The sequence below is a fragment of the Netta rufina genome, assembly GCF_964035555.1.
Source record: "Netta rufina genome assembly, chromosome: 1".
Lineage (NCBI taxonomy): Eukaryota > Metazoa > Chordata > Aves > Anseriformes > Anatidae > Netta > Netta rufina.
Window position 1 is genome coordinate 122,849,754 of NC_140123.1, and position 15,892 is coordinate 122,865,645.

At 49.0% G+C, this 15,892-nt stretch overlaps 1 protein-coding gene across 2 annotated transcripts in view; it reads left to right on the top strand.

The window, feature by feature from the left end:
* The window catches only part of GTF2E1 (general transcription factor IIE subunit 1), a 45,583-nt gene extending 40,973 nt beyond the window's left edge, over positions 1-4,610 (top strand). For both annotated transcript variants that reach the window (XM_084305787.1, XM_084305788.1), the window contains exons 4-5: positions 886-1,130; positions 3,102-4,610. In XM_084305787.1, the coding sequence (XP_084161913.1) occupies positions 886-1,130; positions 3,102-3,532 (676 nt within the window). In that variant the 3' untranslated portion in view covers positions 3,533-4,610. The remainder of the gene's footprint in view (positions 1-885; positions 1,131-3,101) is intronic.
* The last annotated feature ends 11,282 nt before the right edge of the window (positions 4,611-15,892 follow it).

Here is a 15,892-nt window from a genome sequence, read left to right on the forward strand (position 1 = left end):
AGAGGCTGAACAAACCAATATTTTGCATATGGGGAAGAAGGATGATCACCTACCTTCATATTTTCCCCTCTTACTTTACACCTAAAAACCGGGCATGCTGAGCTCATCAAGCAGTGGTTAAATCCATGCCGAATTAAAAAACTGCATATTGGTCAGGCCTCCAACGACAACCTTGTTTTCAGCTTCTCCTTTGGAGGGAAGGTTGTTGGGCAGATAGCAGCAAGTGAACCCTGCGCACTCACATCTCCTTTCAGCTCAGCTGATAGCAGCTGGCAGCAGGACAGGGACACTGCTGGGATCCTTCACTGATTCCCTCGGGATGAAGATCTTCCTTCTCAATACATACATGCATGTAGCCAGAGAGTATTTTCAGCTCATTGCCATCAGCATGCAGAAAATGCTCCACCTGATGTCCTCCTCCCATCAGATCCAGGCAGATCCGTGTCCTCTCTTCAGCAGTCTCCTCAGTTAGAAGGGAGCCTGGAGGAAAATGCACTGGCAGCAGCTCCTCTCAGCAAACAAAGGGGTGCTAGACTTTGACTGGCCTGCCCTATGCATCGCTTATCACCTTGCTCTTGTTTGACTGGGCTTTGCTGCTGTGACTTTTATTTCAGGGTATTCTGTAACTGTAGGATTGTTTTTAGATCCGTGCATCCGCAGCCTTATTGTTCCCTCTTCTTTTTGGCATCTGTTGTAGAAGTTCCCGTGGCCTTATGTAGAGGTGCCAAGGTCCCCAAATCAGCAAGCTGGTGTAGAAATTCCCGGCAGCACCATGAAAATGGCAGTTTGTGCTGCAGATCCGGGGAGATAATCTAGCGTGTTACAATGCTGGCCAAGAAAGGGCTCGTTCTGAGTGCTGCTTTTCTCTCTCTGACTTTTACCTAGCAAAGAACGTGCAGCTGGTACGGGTTCGGGGACAGCTGGCGTTACAGGCGGACACCATCGGGAAGCGTGGACTACGAAAGGCCCATCCTACGAGGACTTGTATACCCAGAACGTTGTCATCAGCATGGAGGACCAGGAGGACATTAACCGGTCTGCCAGCGACGGGAAGCCAGCCAGGGAGAGGCCAATTTGGCTCCGGGAGAGCACGGTGCAGGGGGCGTATGACCCCGATGAAATCAAAGACGGTAAGGAAATGCGCAGAGCACAAGTGCTGCTCCGCTTCTGGGAGTGCTGGGAGAAACAGGTTCCCTCGTGCGTCTGCAGCTGTTGCTCCCAGCACTCCAGATTTTGTCTGCTCCCCCCCGCTGTGCAAAGCACCTGTGCATAGGTAGATGGAAAAAATGCCCATTTATTAGATCCGGGATGGAAATGTAGGTCAGTAAAGCCGAGCTGCCCACGGAATTGCATGTTCCTCCAAAAATGTTACTTATCCGTTCCTCTTCCTGTACCCTTAGTAATAGGTGTTCTTCTGCCTCGAGAGTTTATTGCTTTTCGATGAGGGCTTTCCTCTAGAAAGCTGAATAAGATGCTGCTGGAAAATAGAATTTATTAACATTTGGTGACTCTGAAGCCTACGAAACCTACCGGCAGTGTTTTTGTGCTCCCAGCATTCTTCTTGCCAATTATTTTTCAAAATGTTTCATGTGGAAAATCTGTCAGAAAGAAAGCTTCTGGAAGCACAGTAGGACTGTCTGTCACAGGTGAGTCCTTACTGCTTCCTAGCTGTTTCTAGTTGCCTTTGCTTTTATTTTCATTCACGTTGAGGTCAGGTTGTTGGTTGACCATAGTCAAGATCTTGTAGCGACCAGAAGAAACGTTCTGCACTGCTAAGTTTGCTATTTAAGCATGGAGACCAAAAATGGGAAATAGAGACCTTTTATCATTGGTGTGTTAGGGAATCGATAGATAAAATCTTCCAAGTCACCCGATGATTACAGAATGACACTGTTGGTGCCCCAGGGAGAGAAGATGGCAAAAGGGAATCCCGTGTAAGCACAAGCCCTGAAATCATTCCTCTTCCAGTACCTAGAGAGCCATGCTGAATTCTCACGCAGCTTTTCAGCTAGACATTCAGTCCACGTCTCCTTCTAAATTGGTTCCTTGAGGTGACTTTTGGTGTACACAGCGTAAATGTTTCTGAGATGCTGCTGAAGGACGTTGAGGGGGAGTGTATCTCCTTGGAGCACAAAGGCGTCACTGCTTAACCTCCAGCACTGCTGGAGATGGAAGCTGGTGGAAATAGCCTGAAATTGGTGCTGGAGCACATTTCTGTGACTCTTGTATGATACAAACAGGAAGGCAGAAAACTTGGGACCACTGGCAGAAAGCATTCACTGCATGGATCTGTCAGGAACAGTGCTCACGAGCAGGAGACCACAGAGTCCAGACTTTGAGCCACAAAGTTTGGACTTTGTGGAGCTGCCCCGGGCTGCTGAGCACCAGGCTGCCAACACAATGCTTTTGGTCTTCCTTTCTTTCAAGATTTTTTCATTAATGACAGTAGTTGTAGCCATCACCTGTTACTACAGCTTCATTTACAAGGAAAACACGAGTCCCATAAAGTTAGGGATGGGTCTTTAGGCCTTAACTGTACCACAGGAAAGACTCCCCCGGATTTTCGTGCTAAATGCAGAACTTAATTCTTAGTTTACCCATTTCTCAGCATTTCTCTGTCTCAAGCGGAACAAAGTACATGCTGCATTTTCAATCCTGGAGGGAAACGCTTGGATGTCCAATGCGTGGATACGGTGCACAACGATGAAAGCCCAGGGATTGGAAAAGAAGTCAAGTGGTGTTAATGTATGAAGGCAGAAAGCCATCCACCTCAGCTCCAGCAGCTGTTTTTATGCAGCCCGTTCCAGTGCAAGAGAGAAAGTTTTCCACAGGGAGTCTGTTGTACTTTTTAGGCCTTTTTTTGTACATAAGGTTCTCTGCATTTCTTTTCTTTCTTTTTTTCTTCCTACAGCCTGTAGGTTTTTCAATGCTGGGTGGACTCGCAGTTCTCTCAGCAAAAGTAGGATTAAGAGAAGTTTTCTTCAGAATGCCACTTTTTGAGCAAGAATTTTATCTGTTGAGTCTGGGAGCTGCAGACACCCTGCCACAACAAACCCTCTCAGCTCACGAGAAAACCCTCACTCCCTTCTGTCTCTCTGCAGGGGGCCGGGATCTGGACGCCTTCCAGGAGCGTGAGGAGGGCCGGGCGGCCCTGGATGACAACGAGGAGGTGATGCGTGCCCTGCTCATCCACGAGAAGAAGACGCCCTCCGCCTCAACCGTCACCGTCGGGGGCTCCGCTCCTCTCTCCGGCGCCAACGCCAGTGACTCGGAGAGCGAGACGAGCGAGTCGGAGGAGGAATCCCCTCCCCGCCCCGCTGCCACGGCCACCACGGCGTACGGGCTGGAGGAGGAGGAGGAGGATGAAGAGTTCGAGGTGGTGGCGGAGGACCCCACGGTCACAGTGGCTGGGCGCCCGCACACCTACAGCCAAGTGAGCCAGCGCCCCGAGCTGGTGGCCCAGATGACACCGGAGGAAAAAGAGGTTTATATAGCCATGGGGCGACGCATGTTTGAGGATATGTTTGATTAACTGCTTCCTGAAGGGGCTTTTTTTGTTGTTTTTTTAATGATTTTTTTAAAGCCAGAGACTCCCTTGTTAAACAGAAGGCTAAAATGCATCTTGCCTCCCCTGTGTGCAGGGACACTGGGGCCTGCAACTGCTAATCTCAGGCATCTTGCCCACCAGAGAGGGGAGCAGGAAGGCTGCATGTGCCAAAACAGGTAGGGGAGGACATGTTTTAGGAGGGAGGATGCTTGCAAGGTAAAAATTTTAGAGTTTTAGGGTTGCCTGCGCACAGGCACTGGTTTAACCCTCTGGCCACGGAGCGCTTACTCCTGAGCAGCCCCGGGGGCAGCAACCTGTTACTTTCCTCGCTCCCCTTCTCTTCTTAGTCACTCTCAGCACCTCAAGGTCAGGGGGAACTTGAAACACGCAGAGGGAAAGCCTTGGTGAGCGCTCACAGTCACCCTTTGTCAGTGTAACAAAAGCCCCGCGCGCATCTGAGCTGTCAGAGCGCTCCGACTGGCCCGGAGATGCCTTCCTTTTCCTGCAGTGCTGCCTGGCGCTTCTGCCTCGCTCTGTCCAGCCCCCGGTGTGGCAGACGGTTGGTGGCGGGCAGAGAAATGGCATGGCTAGCTTCTGTTTGCAGTCACACCACCACGGTTGCATCATTTTAAGAGGAATTATGCAAGTTTAAATTCTGCTTCGGCACGCTCTCTTCCCACAGGAAGACATTTACCCGTGCCTGCAGAGCAATATCAGATTTGTAAAATGTTTTCTCTATCAATTGAAAGTGTTGCTTTTTTAAAATTGTCGTGTTTTCCTATCCGGCAAGAGAACAAAGCAAAAGGATAAAAGAAGTTTGTGTTTTCGGAGGGTAGGGGCAGTACTACGTGCTGCTCGGTTTACATGGGCAGCATCAATTTGCTGTTCACGGAGACTGTAAATCTGTTTTATACTAACTGTGCTTTCTAGGTTCTGCTAACCTTGTAATGCCTCCTCTGTGGTTTTATTTTCAGTTTCTCCCTCTTTTGATCTCCCTCTTTTTTTAGCATTTTAAATTCGCTTTTAAGTCATTTTAAGGTGGAATAAATAAATAGAAACTTGTTCCCTTTGTTGTCGTCCAATTTGTGGTGTGTCTATGTAGAAGTGTTGTTTGCTTATCATTTCAATTTACTCAATTCAGGAAAACAACCAAGCTGAGGCCCTCCTTTGGGGTAAGGACCATTTGAAATCCCACATAATATCTCTGCTCCACGTTGCTTCTCCTAACCAGAGCTGACTTGAATGCCTCCTGTTACCTTCTGTGCTTGCAGGGAAGATTCTTCATGAGAGCGGTGCTTTTGTGGGCTCCTTTTGATCACGATCCATTCCTTTCCACCTTCCTCGGGGGATGCATATGTGAGTGAGAGAGGTCCCACAGACCTTTGTTCCTGGTTAAAATAAGGTGGACTTCTGGGATCCAGCATCAAGCTTCTAAATGCCGAGCCAGCCAGAGCTGATAAGCCAGATTCAGTGATCAGCAAGCAAAAAAACAAAAGTTCTTTACCAGTTCTGTCTAGAATTTAATGTGGTTGAATTCAAGGCTAACCCTGGAGAAAAGCAGGTCAGTTTACAAGGAGCCAAGGCTGGAATCTGAGAACTAACCCTGAATGCAGCACAACTACTCACAACATACTGGGAGTTTTTAGTCTGTGAAATCAAGCTGTAGGTTTATAAGCTTAAGTGAAGAAATCTTGGTCCTTTTCCCTTTCCCTTTCCCTTTCCCTTTCCCTTTCCCTTTCCCTTTCCCTTTCCCTTTCCCTTTCTCTTTCCGATACTGCATATATATCCAGCCCAGGCTTCTATGAAGCAGGGGCTTTAATCTTTTCCACCAAAGTTCCCGAAAAGCAGCTTCCCCCATAAGGGAGCCTGTGTCCATCCAATTCTTCCTTCCCGTGTCACGGCCTCCTTCAAACAGACCCAACCGGCTGCAGCGCTGTGGGAGCCGAGGGAATTGAAGATCCCCCGGAGGAAGGGTGGAAAACCAGCATCACCTCCTCCCCGAGACATCTGAAGAGAGCTGCCCGCTGGGTGCCTGCCGCAGCAGGGTGTGCTGCTGGGGAGCCTGACAGGCCAGGGGGGAGGCTTGCAAGGTTTTTTTTAGGGTTTTAGGGTTGTCAGCCCCATCCTTGAGTCCTGCGGCGCAGCAGGGGCTTGGGCTTGGTGCTCTGGAGGAGGGAAGCGTCACGAGGTGCTGCAAAAAGTCACTCCAAGCCGAGAGCAGAGCAACAGCAGCAGGGCCACCCAGGGCCACCCTCTTCCAGAATTACCCAGCAAAATCTGGGCTTTTTCCTCTCTGGGATGCCTAACGAGCTGCCAGAAGGTGGCTGCTTATTTAACGTCATTAATGAGGCTGAGAGAGAGAATGAGCCTCATTGATACCTAAGCGAAAATCAGATTTTTTATATTATCAAGAAGCACGTTAAGGGCAGCGAGTATGCACGCAGCCATCCTGGGAGCAGCTGACAAAGAGCCTCTGCACGAGATGCTCGAAATATAACAGGTATTTTTGCTTAAAATACGTCCCTGACCTAAATATAATTTGATTTCCATCCCTTTGAACAACTCGATGCTAACGAGGCAGGCAGGGATGGCAAGGAGGAGGCCGAGGCAGCCGCAGCACGGCAAGCAGCTCGGCTGGGCTGCAGCACACAGGAGACCCCGCGCCTGCCTCCCCTCAGCACAGCCACAGGAGGAAACCCCACGCTGCCCACCTGCAGGAGCCAGCAGGGATCCGGCCCCAAAATCAAGGCGGATGGGATGCTGTTGAGTGAGCACGAGCGTCTGCGTACAAAAAGCAGGTGCATCTGGCAAGGAGGAGCAAGGGGAGCGCGCCGTGCGGGTGTGATTAAAGCCCTGACGTGCTGCTTCTGTTTGTTTTTCACCTAGAAGCTGTGCTGCCAGCCTCTGCCATCCCGTTACTTGCTGAAAGAAGGAGGGCGAGCAGTGGTAATTCTGCTTAACGTGAGCAGCGCTGAGGAGCCTGGCTTGTTTCCACCCGGTAAGCCGGCCCTCCTGCTCAGAGACGTTTTTTCTCCTGCACTTGGGACAGTGGAAATCCGCCCGGTGATGTCAGGAGATGAAAACCATCCCCGGTACAGCGATGAAGATGGGAGAGAGCCGGTGCCAGAGGGAAATGCAGCCTTTAGAAGGTGACGCATCTTGAGAGAAATTTCCCTCTCGCACCCTCTCCCAGGCCACACGGGTGCCGTAACACAGGCGAAGAAAAACGCAGGGTGCCCACGAGGCCCTCGGCTCGCAATCCACTTAGCCTGCTGCGTTCCCCTGCCTCAGAGCCCATTAGGCTCATTCCCTTTGGGGATGTTAACAGACAAGGCATTTGGTGCAGTTTGGGCAGGAGCTGCTGTCAGAGCAGCATGTAGCAGCTGAAGTTTTTGTTAGCCGCTCATTGGAGACCATCTGAAGTCCGTAATGAAAGTTTATCTTCCCAAATGACAGACGTAGCAAGCTGCGTGGATTCGTCCAGTAAGACAGGCGTCAAAAGTCTCACATCTCCAGTCCTTCCCCTGTTTGGTTTGGTTTTAATTTTGCGTTTCTCCCTCCTCACGCAGCGGGCACCACCATCAGGGATGCGCCAGCGGGCCTGGTGCTACCACAAAATGAACTCTGGCTTAGTCGTGCTAATGGGCTCCTCGTGGGATCGGTAATTTACAGGCTAATGGAGCCCTCCCAAGGAAAGCCGTGAGTCAAGCCATTAGAAATAGCGAAAACAAACAGAGTAAACGCTGCGCCTGGAAGTGTGTTTGCTCGTGTGGTCAGAAACTGCACAGGAGATGGCGCTGGAAAGAGCAGCGCCCTGCTTTTGGCAAGTGTCCGGAGCAATCTGAGTCCGTAGCGGACACGAAAACTGCTTCTTGCCCATCTCGGTTCTCATAAAAGCATTACCACTGGCAACCCGTGTTGGAAAGGACATAAATAGAGCATCCAGCCAGCCCCCAGGCGGGCAGGAGGCAGAGGAAGAAGCAGAGGATGCAGAGGAGTTTTGGCAGAGGGGGACGTGTGCTGCTGGAACTGGGGTTTATTGCCCTCCTCTCCAGCTCACCCTGAGGGGACAAGTCGTACGAGGCACAGCACGGCTGCATGTGCAGGATGCTCATTGCCCATGGAAGCAGGGAGGAAAATGGAGAGGTACCAGGAGAGCAATAAATGGGGCACTTATCTCCTCCTTAATCACAGCCCGGCCTGCAGGAGGCCTGCAGGGATATGTAATGGATTAAATACAGGTATGAAATGAAAGCTTGGAAATGTTTCCCTCACCTGAAAGGACTGAGAGGCTGATGATAGCACAGTCTCGGTTTTGAGGCCCATCCTGAAATTTCCTGAGTGTGCTTGCTGGCAATCCCAAATGGACGCAGCACAGTGCTCCTTCTCAAGATGCTTTTAGCCCGGGGAAGGAGACACGTCTGCGTTTCATTTTGCTGAGGGTACCACGAGTATTGCAGGGCTTTCTGGCTCCAGGGCTGAGCCCCAGGTATGAGACATTAGCGAAAACCCACAGCTTTTTTTACAATGAAGACTATAGCCGCATGAGAAGAGGTATTTCTCCAGATGCCTTCATCAGCTACTGACACAAACTGCATTAAATCATGCAGGGGTGGCTTGAAAATAAGGTTTGGGTCTCTGTGTGCCCTTTTATTAGCAGAAGGTTCTGGAATACGTGGCTGAAGATGAGGAGTGGTCTCCGTCCTGGTACCACAAGCTGCTGAGTGCAGATGGGATGCACAATTATCACAGAACCACAGAAAGCTTTGGGTTGGAAGGGACCTTAAAGATCACCCAATTCCAACCCCTGCCATGGGCAGGGACACCTCCCACCAGCCCAGGCTGCCCAAAGCCCCATCCAGCCTGGCCTTGAGCACCTCCAGGGCTGGGATGGGGCACCCACAGTCACAGGCACAGTGCGTAGCACCTCTGAGGAACCCTCACCAGCCCTTCTGGTGCTGCTGGACACCACGGAAGGTTACTGCTCAAGGTGATGGCTACAATTACAAGTACATTGTCAACGTTTGTTTTTTTCTTTTATTTTCTGCCCTGAAATTCCCCAAATGGTCTTCCGTTGCTCTCGCCCCTTAGGCCCAAAAGGTCTTGCTGGTGAAATATTCCTCTCTCCCCGCTTTAAAATGACTGAAGTGGAAAATACGTGTGTTACTGGATTTCCTTCCAGGTGTCTGGCAGCTTAATTAATCTCAAATCACATCTGAATATCTTGTGAGATGGAGGCAAGATGCTAATCCACTTGCATAGGAAAAGGCCTGTGAAAATAATCCCTTCTGGGTTCCCAGCCCCGTGTCTCCTCAGCAGCCACATGCTCATGGCCCCCAGGTTCCCTGCTGTGTGCCAGCCCTTCTGGAGGCAGCTTTCCTGTCCTGGAGCTGAATATCCATCTTCCAGCCAGCTCTGCTAACTGGGTAATGCCCAACCTGTGTCTAAAGCAGCTTCCGAGTTCAAACGCAGCCCTCACCAAGGACGCAGCTGCTGAAGAGGCAGGATGAGAAACAGATGCAAACCAGGACGCCAGACAAACATCCCCAGACTTTGACACACGAGATGTTTATGACCCAGACTATTTACGGTAAGATGTCAAACATAATCTGAAGATGAACAAATAGTCTTGCAGCTAAACGAGCAGTAGAAATAACGCCGGCTACAGGCACGTATGAGATGCCTCTGAGCCTGGTCATTTCAGTCACGGTTTAGAAAGGATGACAGAAGTCTGACAGGCTCAGTCCCTTCACTTCCCAGGTCTTAAGGAACTGCATTATCGGGCAATCTATAAAATAAATATATATATAAAAAAATCCAAGCTGATTTGCTTTCTGGCAGGCTAAATCCCCTTGCCTTGCTCCTGCGCGACCTGCAGCGTGTCCTGCTCTGTCACCGCTTCTGACAGGCTTTTATTCGAAGTAAGCTGAGCAGAGAACTTGTCACTCAGAAGTCCTTACTGGGTAAAGCTGGATATTGACAACAGCTCACTGCAACCTTGCAATCTTAAGGAGTGACTCCGGATATCCTATGCGTGGGGGATATCTGTGAGCAGAGCAAACTGAAAACGCCGTGCCCCGCTTTGTTTGCACTCACAGCTCAGTAGTGAGTGGCAAATTCCAGGCAAAACACCCCTAAGCTGAGGGTGAGGCTGCACGCAGGTGTATGCATGCACAAAGCCATGCATACATATTTATGTAGCTAGAGTATTAAATGACTCGTACCAAAAAGAAATGAGTGGCTTGCCTCTGAGATGTTCTCTTGCAGGAGAAACAAGGTGTGGAACAGTGCACCCCTACACAGGGGTGTCTTAGCTCCTGTATGCATACACAGATGGGTTAACTCAAGGCTCACCTGTCTTTAAACCTTGTGCAAAGCTGCCAGGCAGGTTGCTGTGGCTTTGTAGCTGTGACTTACTAGCACCAGAGTCTATACCCTGTCCTGAATCTAAGTAATTTTACCGGGATTTGCTGCTAAAATGTGTGGCGTTGCTAGCGCTTGCTGGCAGAAGGGGTTCATCTATTCCGTATCGAAATATGCACATTTGAATTTCCTATCTCCGATTAATTGGCAACCTCAGGAGGTGGCCAGAACATTGCTCTTTTGGTGAGCTCTGCTTGCAAAGCCTGAAGGTGGAGGTGGGGAGCAAAACGGAGCCTGCGACCGTGCTCTTGGCAAGGGAGCGGAGACAGCCCGGCTGCTACAGCATCAGCAGGAGGCAGGTGTGTCCAATTCCTTTACAGGATGTGATTTCCATGCTCATCAAGTAGTGGAAACTGGAATAAATTGAATTAATGAGCAACTGGAAGCACCTAAACCTAGTGCAATGGTGAGGAACTGCTAGAAGGGCTTCGCCGTGTGGTAAGGTGAGGAAAACAACTGCTTAGCCACATAAAGCAATAAGGGCTGGCAAAATGAGCAGGGAGGGAACAAAGCAACCCCCAATGTGCCTGCGTACTGCCCCCGCTGCTTTGAAAGACCGGCGTCATCGTGGATCACCCTACGAAGACTGATCAAAATTCAGAAGGGATCGCAAAGGGGCACAGAAGTCTGGCAACCACCTGGAGAGGAGCAGGAGCTTGTAACAGCTGTGCACGTGCATACCTTGGGGTACTGGCTGCTGCCCTGCAAGTTCCCCGTACCTAACCTCAAAGGGACATATTGGCACTGTGGGGTGACAAAACCCACAGCAGTCCTGTCACTTCAGTGTTGTTTCCCCAAATCTCACCCTTCCTTGCTGCGGGGAACGATGCAGCTGCTCGTGGCACTGTGGCTTACAACAAGGTCTGGCTTTCCCTGGTGCACAGTGTAAAGGGGAAGATTTTTCTCTGCACATTACAGAGCTTCTGTAACCCTAACAGCACCACTGAGTGCCCTCCCCTCAAGAGCCGAGATGTGGGACTCAGCCTGCAAACCCCAGCCCTGATGCTGCTACTAGGATGCCAGCCCTTCACTTGTTCCTCTGAAAGACACAGTCTTCAGCGTAATTGAAGGAGCTAAAAAAAAATATTTTTTAATTAATGCTATTGACAGTTTATGGGAGAAATGCAATAAGAGACACCCTTGGTGTGAGGCTGAGATTAAACCAATTTAAAAATTACTTTTCCCCCTTGAAAGAAAAACTAATTAACTCCGAAGTGCTGGCAATGTAACAGCTCTGAGTGGTGAGTGCATATATTTAGTACTTCGGTTGTCCAGTTACGGGCAATGCTAGGGGATAGGACTTATAACAAGTATATTATCTCCTCATCAGAGAGATGTTTTTTTCATTTGAGAGAGAGTCCAAGCTCACAGGAAAAGTCAAGCTTTGCACGAGCCATAATTAACAGCAAGGATGTGTACTGATGAAGTGCTTGGAAATGGACAGATGATTATTTCCCCGTATGTTTAGGAAAAGATTTTTCAGAGTTGCATTTGCTGAGATTTATCCCAAATTCTTATTCTGGTGTCAAAGACTCCTGGAAGGAAGAGGGCAAACTGGAATATCTTCCCTGTTCAAAAACCATTAAAAGTCCAACTTCAGCGTTTTTTAGTTATGTTTTATGAGTCTCCTCAAGGCTTTTTATTCTGAGATAAAGCTTCTCTCCTTGGTCTTTGGTGCTTTGGGATGACTTAGTGGATCCCTTAATAAACACATACCTAAATGGTTCTGGGCCAGGTAAAAACGAAGCGTATGGATGTGGCTATTTAGCAGAGGCACTTCGTGTGCCATCCTGGAACAAAGACCTGGTGAGACATACAGATTTGCTCAGTACGATGAGAAGAAACTTTCCACCTCTGTGCTGTGGTGATAGAGCCCCATCCTCACAAATCAAAGACGAAAGAAACGGGGCTGGGCTTGCTAACAGTGGTCGCACAGGGGAAGGAAGAGCCCAGTTCAGTGAATGAAGTTCAGAGTCACAAGCTAATTGAGGCTGGAAAGGTGCTCTAGAGGCCACCTAGTCCAAACCCCGACTCAATGCAGGCCTAATTAGAGCAGGTTATTTATGGCTTTGCCAGCTCCAAGGATGCAGATTTTACGACTTCTCTGGGCAACATTTCAATCTTTGATGACCCTGATGATGAAGAAGCTTTTCCTGCATGAAGTTAGAATTTTTCACGCTCCACCTTGCGCCTGTTGCCTCTCCTCCTACCTCAGCACATCTCTGAGAGAAGCCGGGCTCCACTTCTCTGTGCCTTCCCATGGCAAACAGCCCTAAAACCTCCCCACACCTCATCTTTAAGGCTGAGCAAACCCAGTTATTGCAACCGAGCAGCCCTACACTGAAATCCATGCTAATATATTTTGGGGCAGATACCCCAAATGGATATAATACTCAAGATGCAATGTTCAGAATGAAAAACCTGCTTCTGCAGCTGGTGTTTCCTATCCAGTGTTAGCAACGTGCCCTGGGTCTCAGGGTAAGTCCCAGGTCCAGCTCTGAATAGCCTGTGAGGTGCTCAAACCATGGCAAAAGCCTTGGGGACACACCGTGGGAGCTGGGATCGTGGGGTGACCCCACCAGGGACGTCAAGGGAGCCAGGCAGGGCTGCCTGCAGCTTCTTGAGCTGTGGGTTTCCTTGAGCTGATGGCTAGCTCCACGTTTCTGGAAGATGAGCAGATTCCTTCTGTGGCACCGAGTGGGCGGGTGAAGGGCAAAAGAGCAACCGAGATAACGAGGTTGATCGTACAAAGCATCTGCTGAGCCCAAAGCAGAACTGAAGAAAAAGCGAGGGACTGAGGAAGCAACCTCACCACCATCACCCCCCCACCGTGCTGCAGTGCTGCTGCTGGCAGGATAATGTCTTCACGTGGCTTGGAGCAGCTTGTAAAATATTGTTAAATCGCTTAAAATTCTCAGGGAGATTTGGATTAAAGTGCAGGCTCTCAGAGCTTTTATATTTATATTTGTGACTGGTGTGTTTTTTCCCCCCTCTGTTATCAGGCTGTGACTTTTCACAGACTCCTGTCACCAGTCGCTCACCCCCACCATTGTGTCTGAACGGCCAAAGGCTGAATTATCAGGAGCAACTCCGAGGTGGGACTCTTCTGCCCAAATCCATCCCTCGTCCTCCAGTCCTCATGCACTCCGGGATGCCCCAGCATTACAGCTCTGCCCTTTTGCTCAGTGCTTGGTGCTGCCCATGTGGAGGCACAGGCACCGACCCCGCTGCTGATGAAGGGCTGAGCATCTTTGCAGAACTGCAGCTCGAAGAAACTTTCCAAAGACAATTTCCAGAGTTTGGCTACAGGCAAATCCTAGTTACAAGGAAAAATGTTAGCATAGAAAATATGAATGTCGCTTTTGAGAAAACCCAATTAGGTTCCCCAACAAACACGACCTGCAATGATGCGAGAGGCTTTCTGATTGCAAGTTCATCTTAATAAAGGCAGGAAGTGAAGTAGCAGCCAATAATGGTCATTACAAACCTTATTACACAAAGCAAATGCGGATAACGAAACGTCTGATAGCCATGCGCACAAGTCACCAGCTAGGAAACCAACAGCTGATGGAGGAAGATAAAGCAGTACCAAAAAAAAATATCCCAGTTTTAAGGATTAAGGGCAATAAGGCATTGTTAAAGGATACTGAGACCTGATGAAATCCTTACTACAGTACAGGATAACAGGATTCAAAGGGGCCTCTTGGATCATCAAATCCTCCTGCTACCTATCAGTAGCACGATGCCGTACAATCTCCTCCACGAGAACACTGCTGTTAAAGAGGCTGCTTTTGTACCCAGATCCCAAGGAAGGGGTCGAGGGGCATCAACACATTTTAGAACTGGATAATTCAATTAGTTATAACCTTCTTGTGATTTCCTACTTAGGTTTGCTTGTCGGCATTTCATACCCATTTTCTCGGGCAAAAACTCCACTCAGCAGGTTCAGCAACTTCTCTTCCCGTCGTTGGTCCCTGTAGGTCCAGTGCTAAAGAAGGCAGAGTTCCTAACCATGGTTCGCATAAAGAAGAAATATTCACTGAACATTTATGTCCTGTATCTGGGAAGAAAAGGGATGTGCTCATTTCACGGGAAGGAAAACAATGTTTCCTGTCTCCTCAGCAGCAATGGGGGACGTTAAATAGCAACAACCTCAGCAATGCGCACGTCTCGGTAGCAGAGAATTTGCAACAGGAATATTGAAAGGAGAATCTGAGGAGCTTCCATTGGCAGTGATTTGTAACATACATTGAAAGACAAGGCGAGCTACAAAGGACCAGCAAAATGCTGCTGTTACACTCTTGATTAAACAAGGTGAACCAGGGTTGTCCTTGGAAATCCTGATGTCCTGGGCACTGCTCCCCACGGAGCGCACACAGAGGACGTTGTTGAAGGTTGTGTCTGTGCAGCCAGCACAGCAAGTTTGCTGTTCATGTCAGAGGCACGCCAGCAGCTTCCAACTCTGAGTCTACACCTCAGAATGGGACTGTGATGACCTGGATATCCCAAGTCCAATTAGCCTGAAACCAGCCCCAGACAAAATCATGGCTAAGCAGATACGGGAGGTGAGTAAATCATTAATGAATAGCAGCACAGTCAATGCCAGTCAATGCCCAAACCTATTTTCTTAAAAGCAATCAATGAAACCTCTTATAAAAATGAGGTTTCATGTTTATCTGATTAAGGTAAAGCTATCTTTATAGATCTTTGGAAATCAGAGATGGCCACTTGACAGTTTCATGTGTCCTTCTGCTTTAAAAATAAGAGCAATAAAAGATCAGCATGGCCTGTACTACATTGGTGAGATTAAAAACTGTGTAAGAGCTCTCCAAGTACTTGTCAAAGAGAAAGAGCTCGGTGAGTTTTTTTATGGGAACCTCAAGTTCAGCCCAGAGAAGATCAAGAACTGACTTGGTTGTGATCTATAAATGCATTTCTGGGAGGAGCTGGCTCTGTCCTCTGGCTAAGCTATGTTTGTAAAATAATGTAGCTCAGACTGAAATCACACAGCTTCCAGGCCAGAAGAAAAAAAAGTTTTGCATAAGAAGAAGCTGGCCACTTGACCAGCTCGGAAAGGTTCACAGGTATCTTTCTATCCTAATTCAGTTTAATTCCACAGGGACAGTGTCAGCTCACACCACGGTACCTGCATCACTACAAGCTTCTCAGCCCCCAGCTCGCAGAGGCCAGCCCAGCAGCAGTAGGCACACATCGCAGTGCAGGTAGGTATTCAGGTGTGCCAGTCACCACCTCTAAGCTTTGTATGTTTTTGGTTTTTTTTCTCTGTGGTGTATGGTGCAGCCATTGACCCCAGGGGCAGGTTCTTGCCTGTGTGCACTGTTTCCAAACAGCTGCCTGCAAACACTGCAGATACACATCTGGATTTCGTTATCTGATCTGCTGCAAGGGAGTCACTCGGGTAGGTATTCGAGCATCGTACCACATTACTTCTGGCACTGTGATTTCTGCCTGGTTACTTTGGGAAGGGAGGAATACATTAGCAAGCAGTGGAGGAGAACCAGAGCAGCCCCATGGATCAAAACAGCTGGAGTTTGGGGTGGGCAGCCAGAAGCTGGTTCAGGGTACTGTTACTTAGATCCCCAATGAATTACCATTAGTAGCTGGAGTGTTTTAGGAGTGTTTCTGGAGCATGTCTTCTGCTTCCATTTCAAGTTGAAGGAATCTCTGTGAGTGCTTCAAGGCTGTTCCACACCGCAAGCCAAAGCAGGAGATGGAGGCCAACCAGGAAAATCTCAACAGAACGCTTGCCTAATCTAAGCTAATGTGCTGAAGCTGACAGCCCCACAGGTGCACCCACTTCTGTATGCAGGAGGCTGAGGGAGCTGAATATTTATGGCTATCAGACTGATAACTACCCCTGGCACGTCCTTTCCTTGTGGGGAATTTGCTCAACGCAGAAAG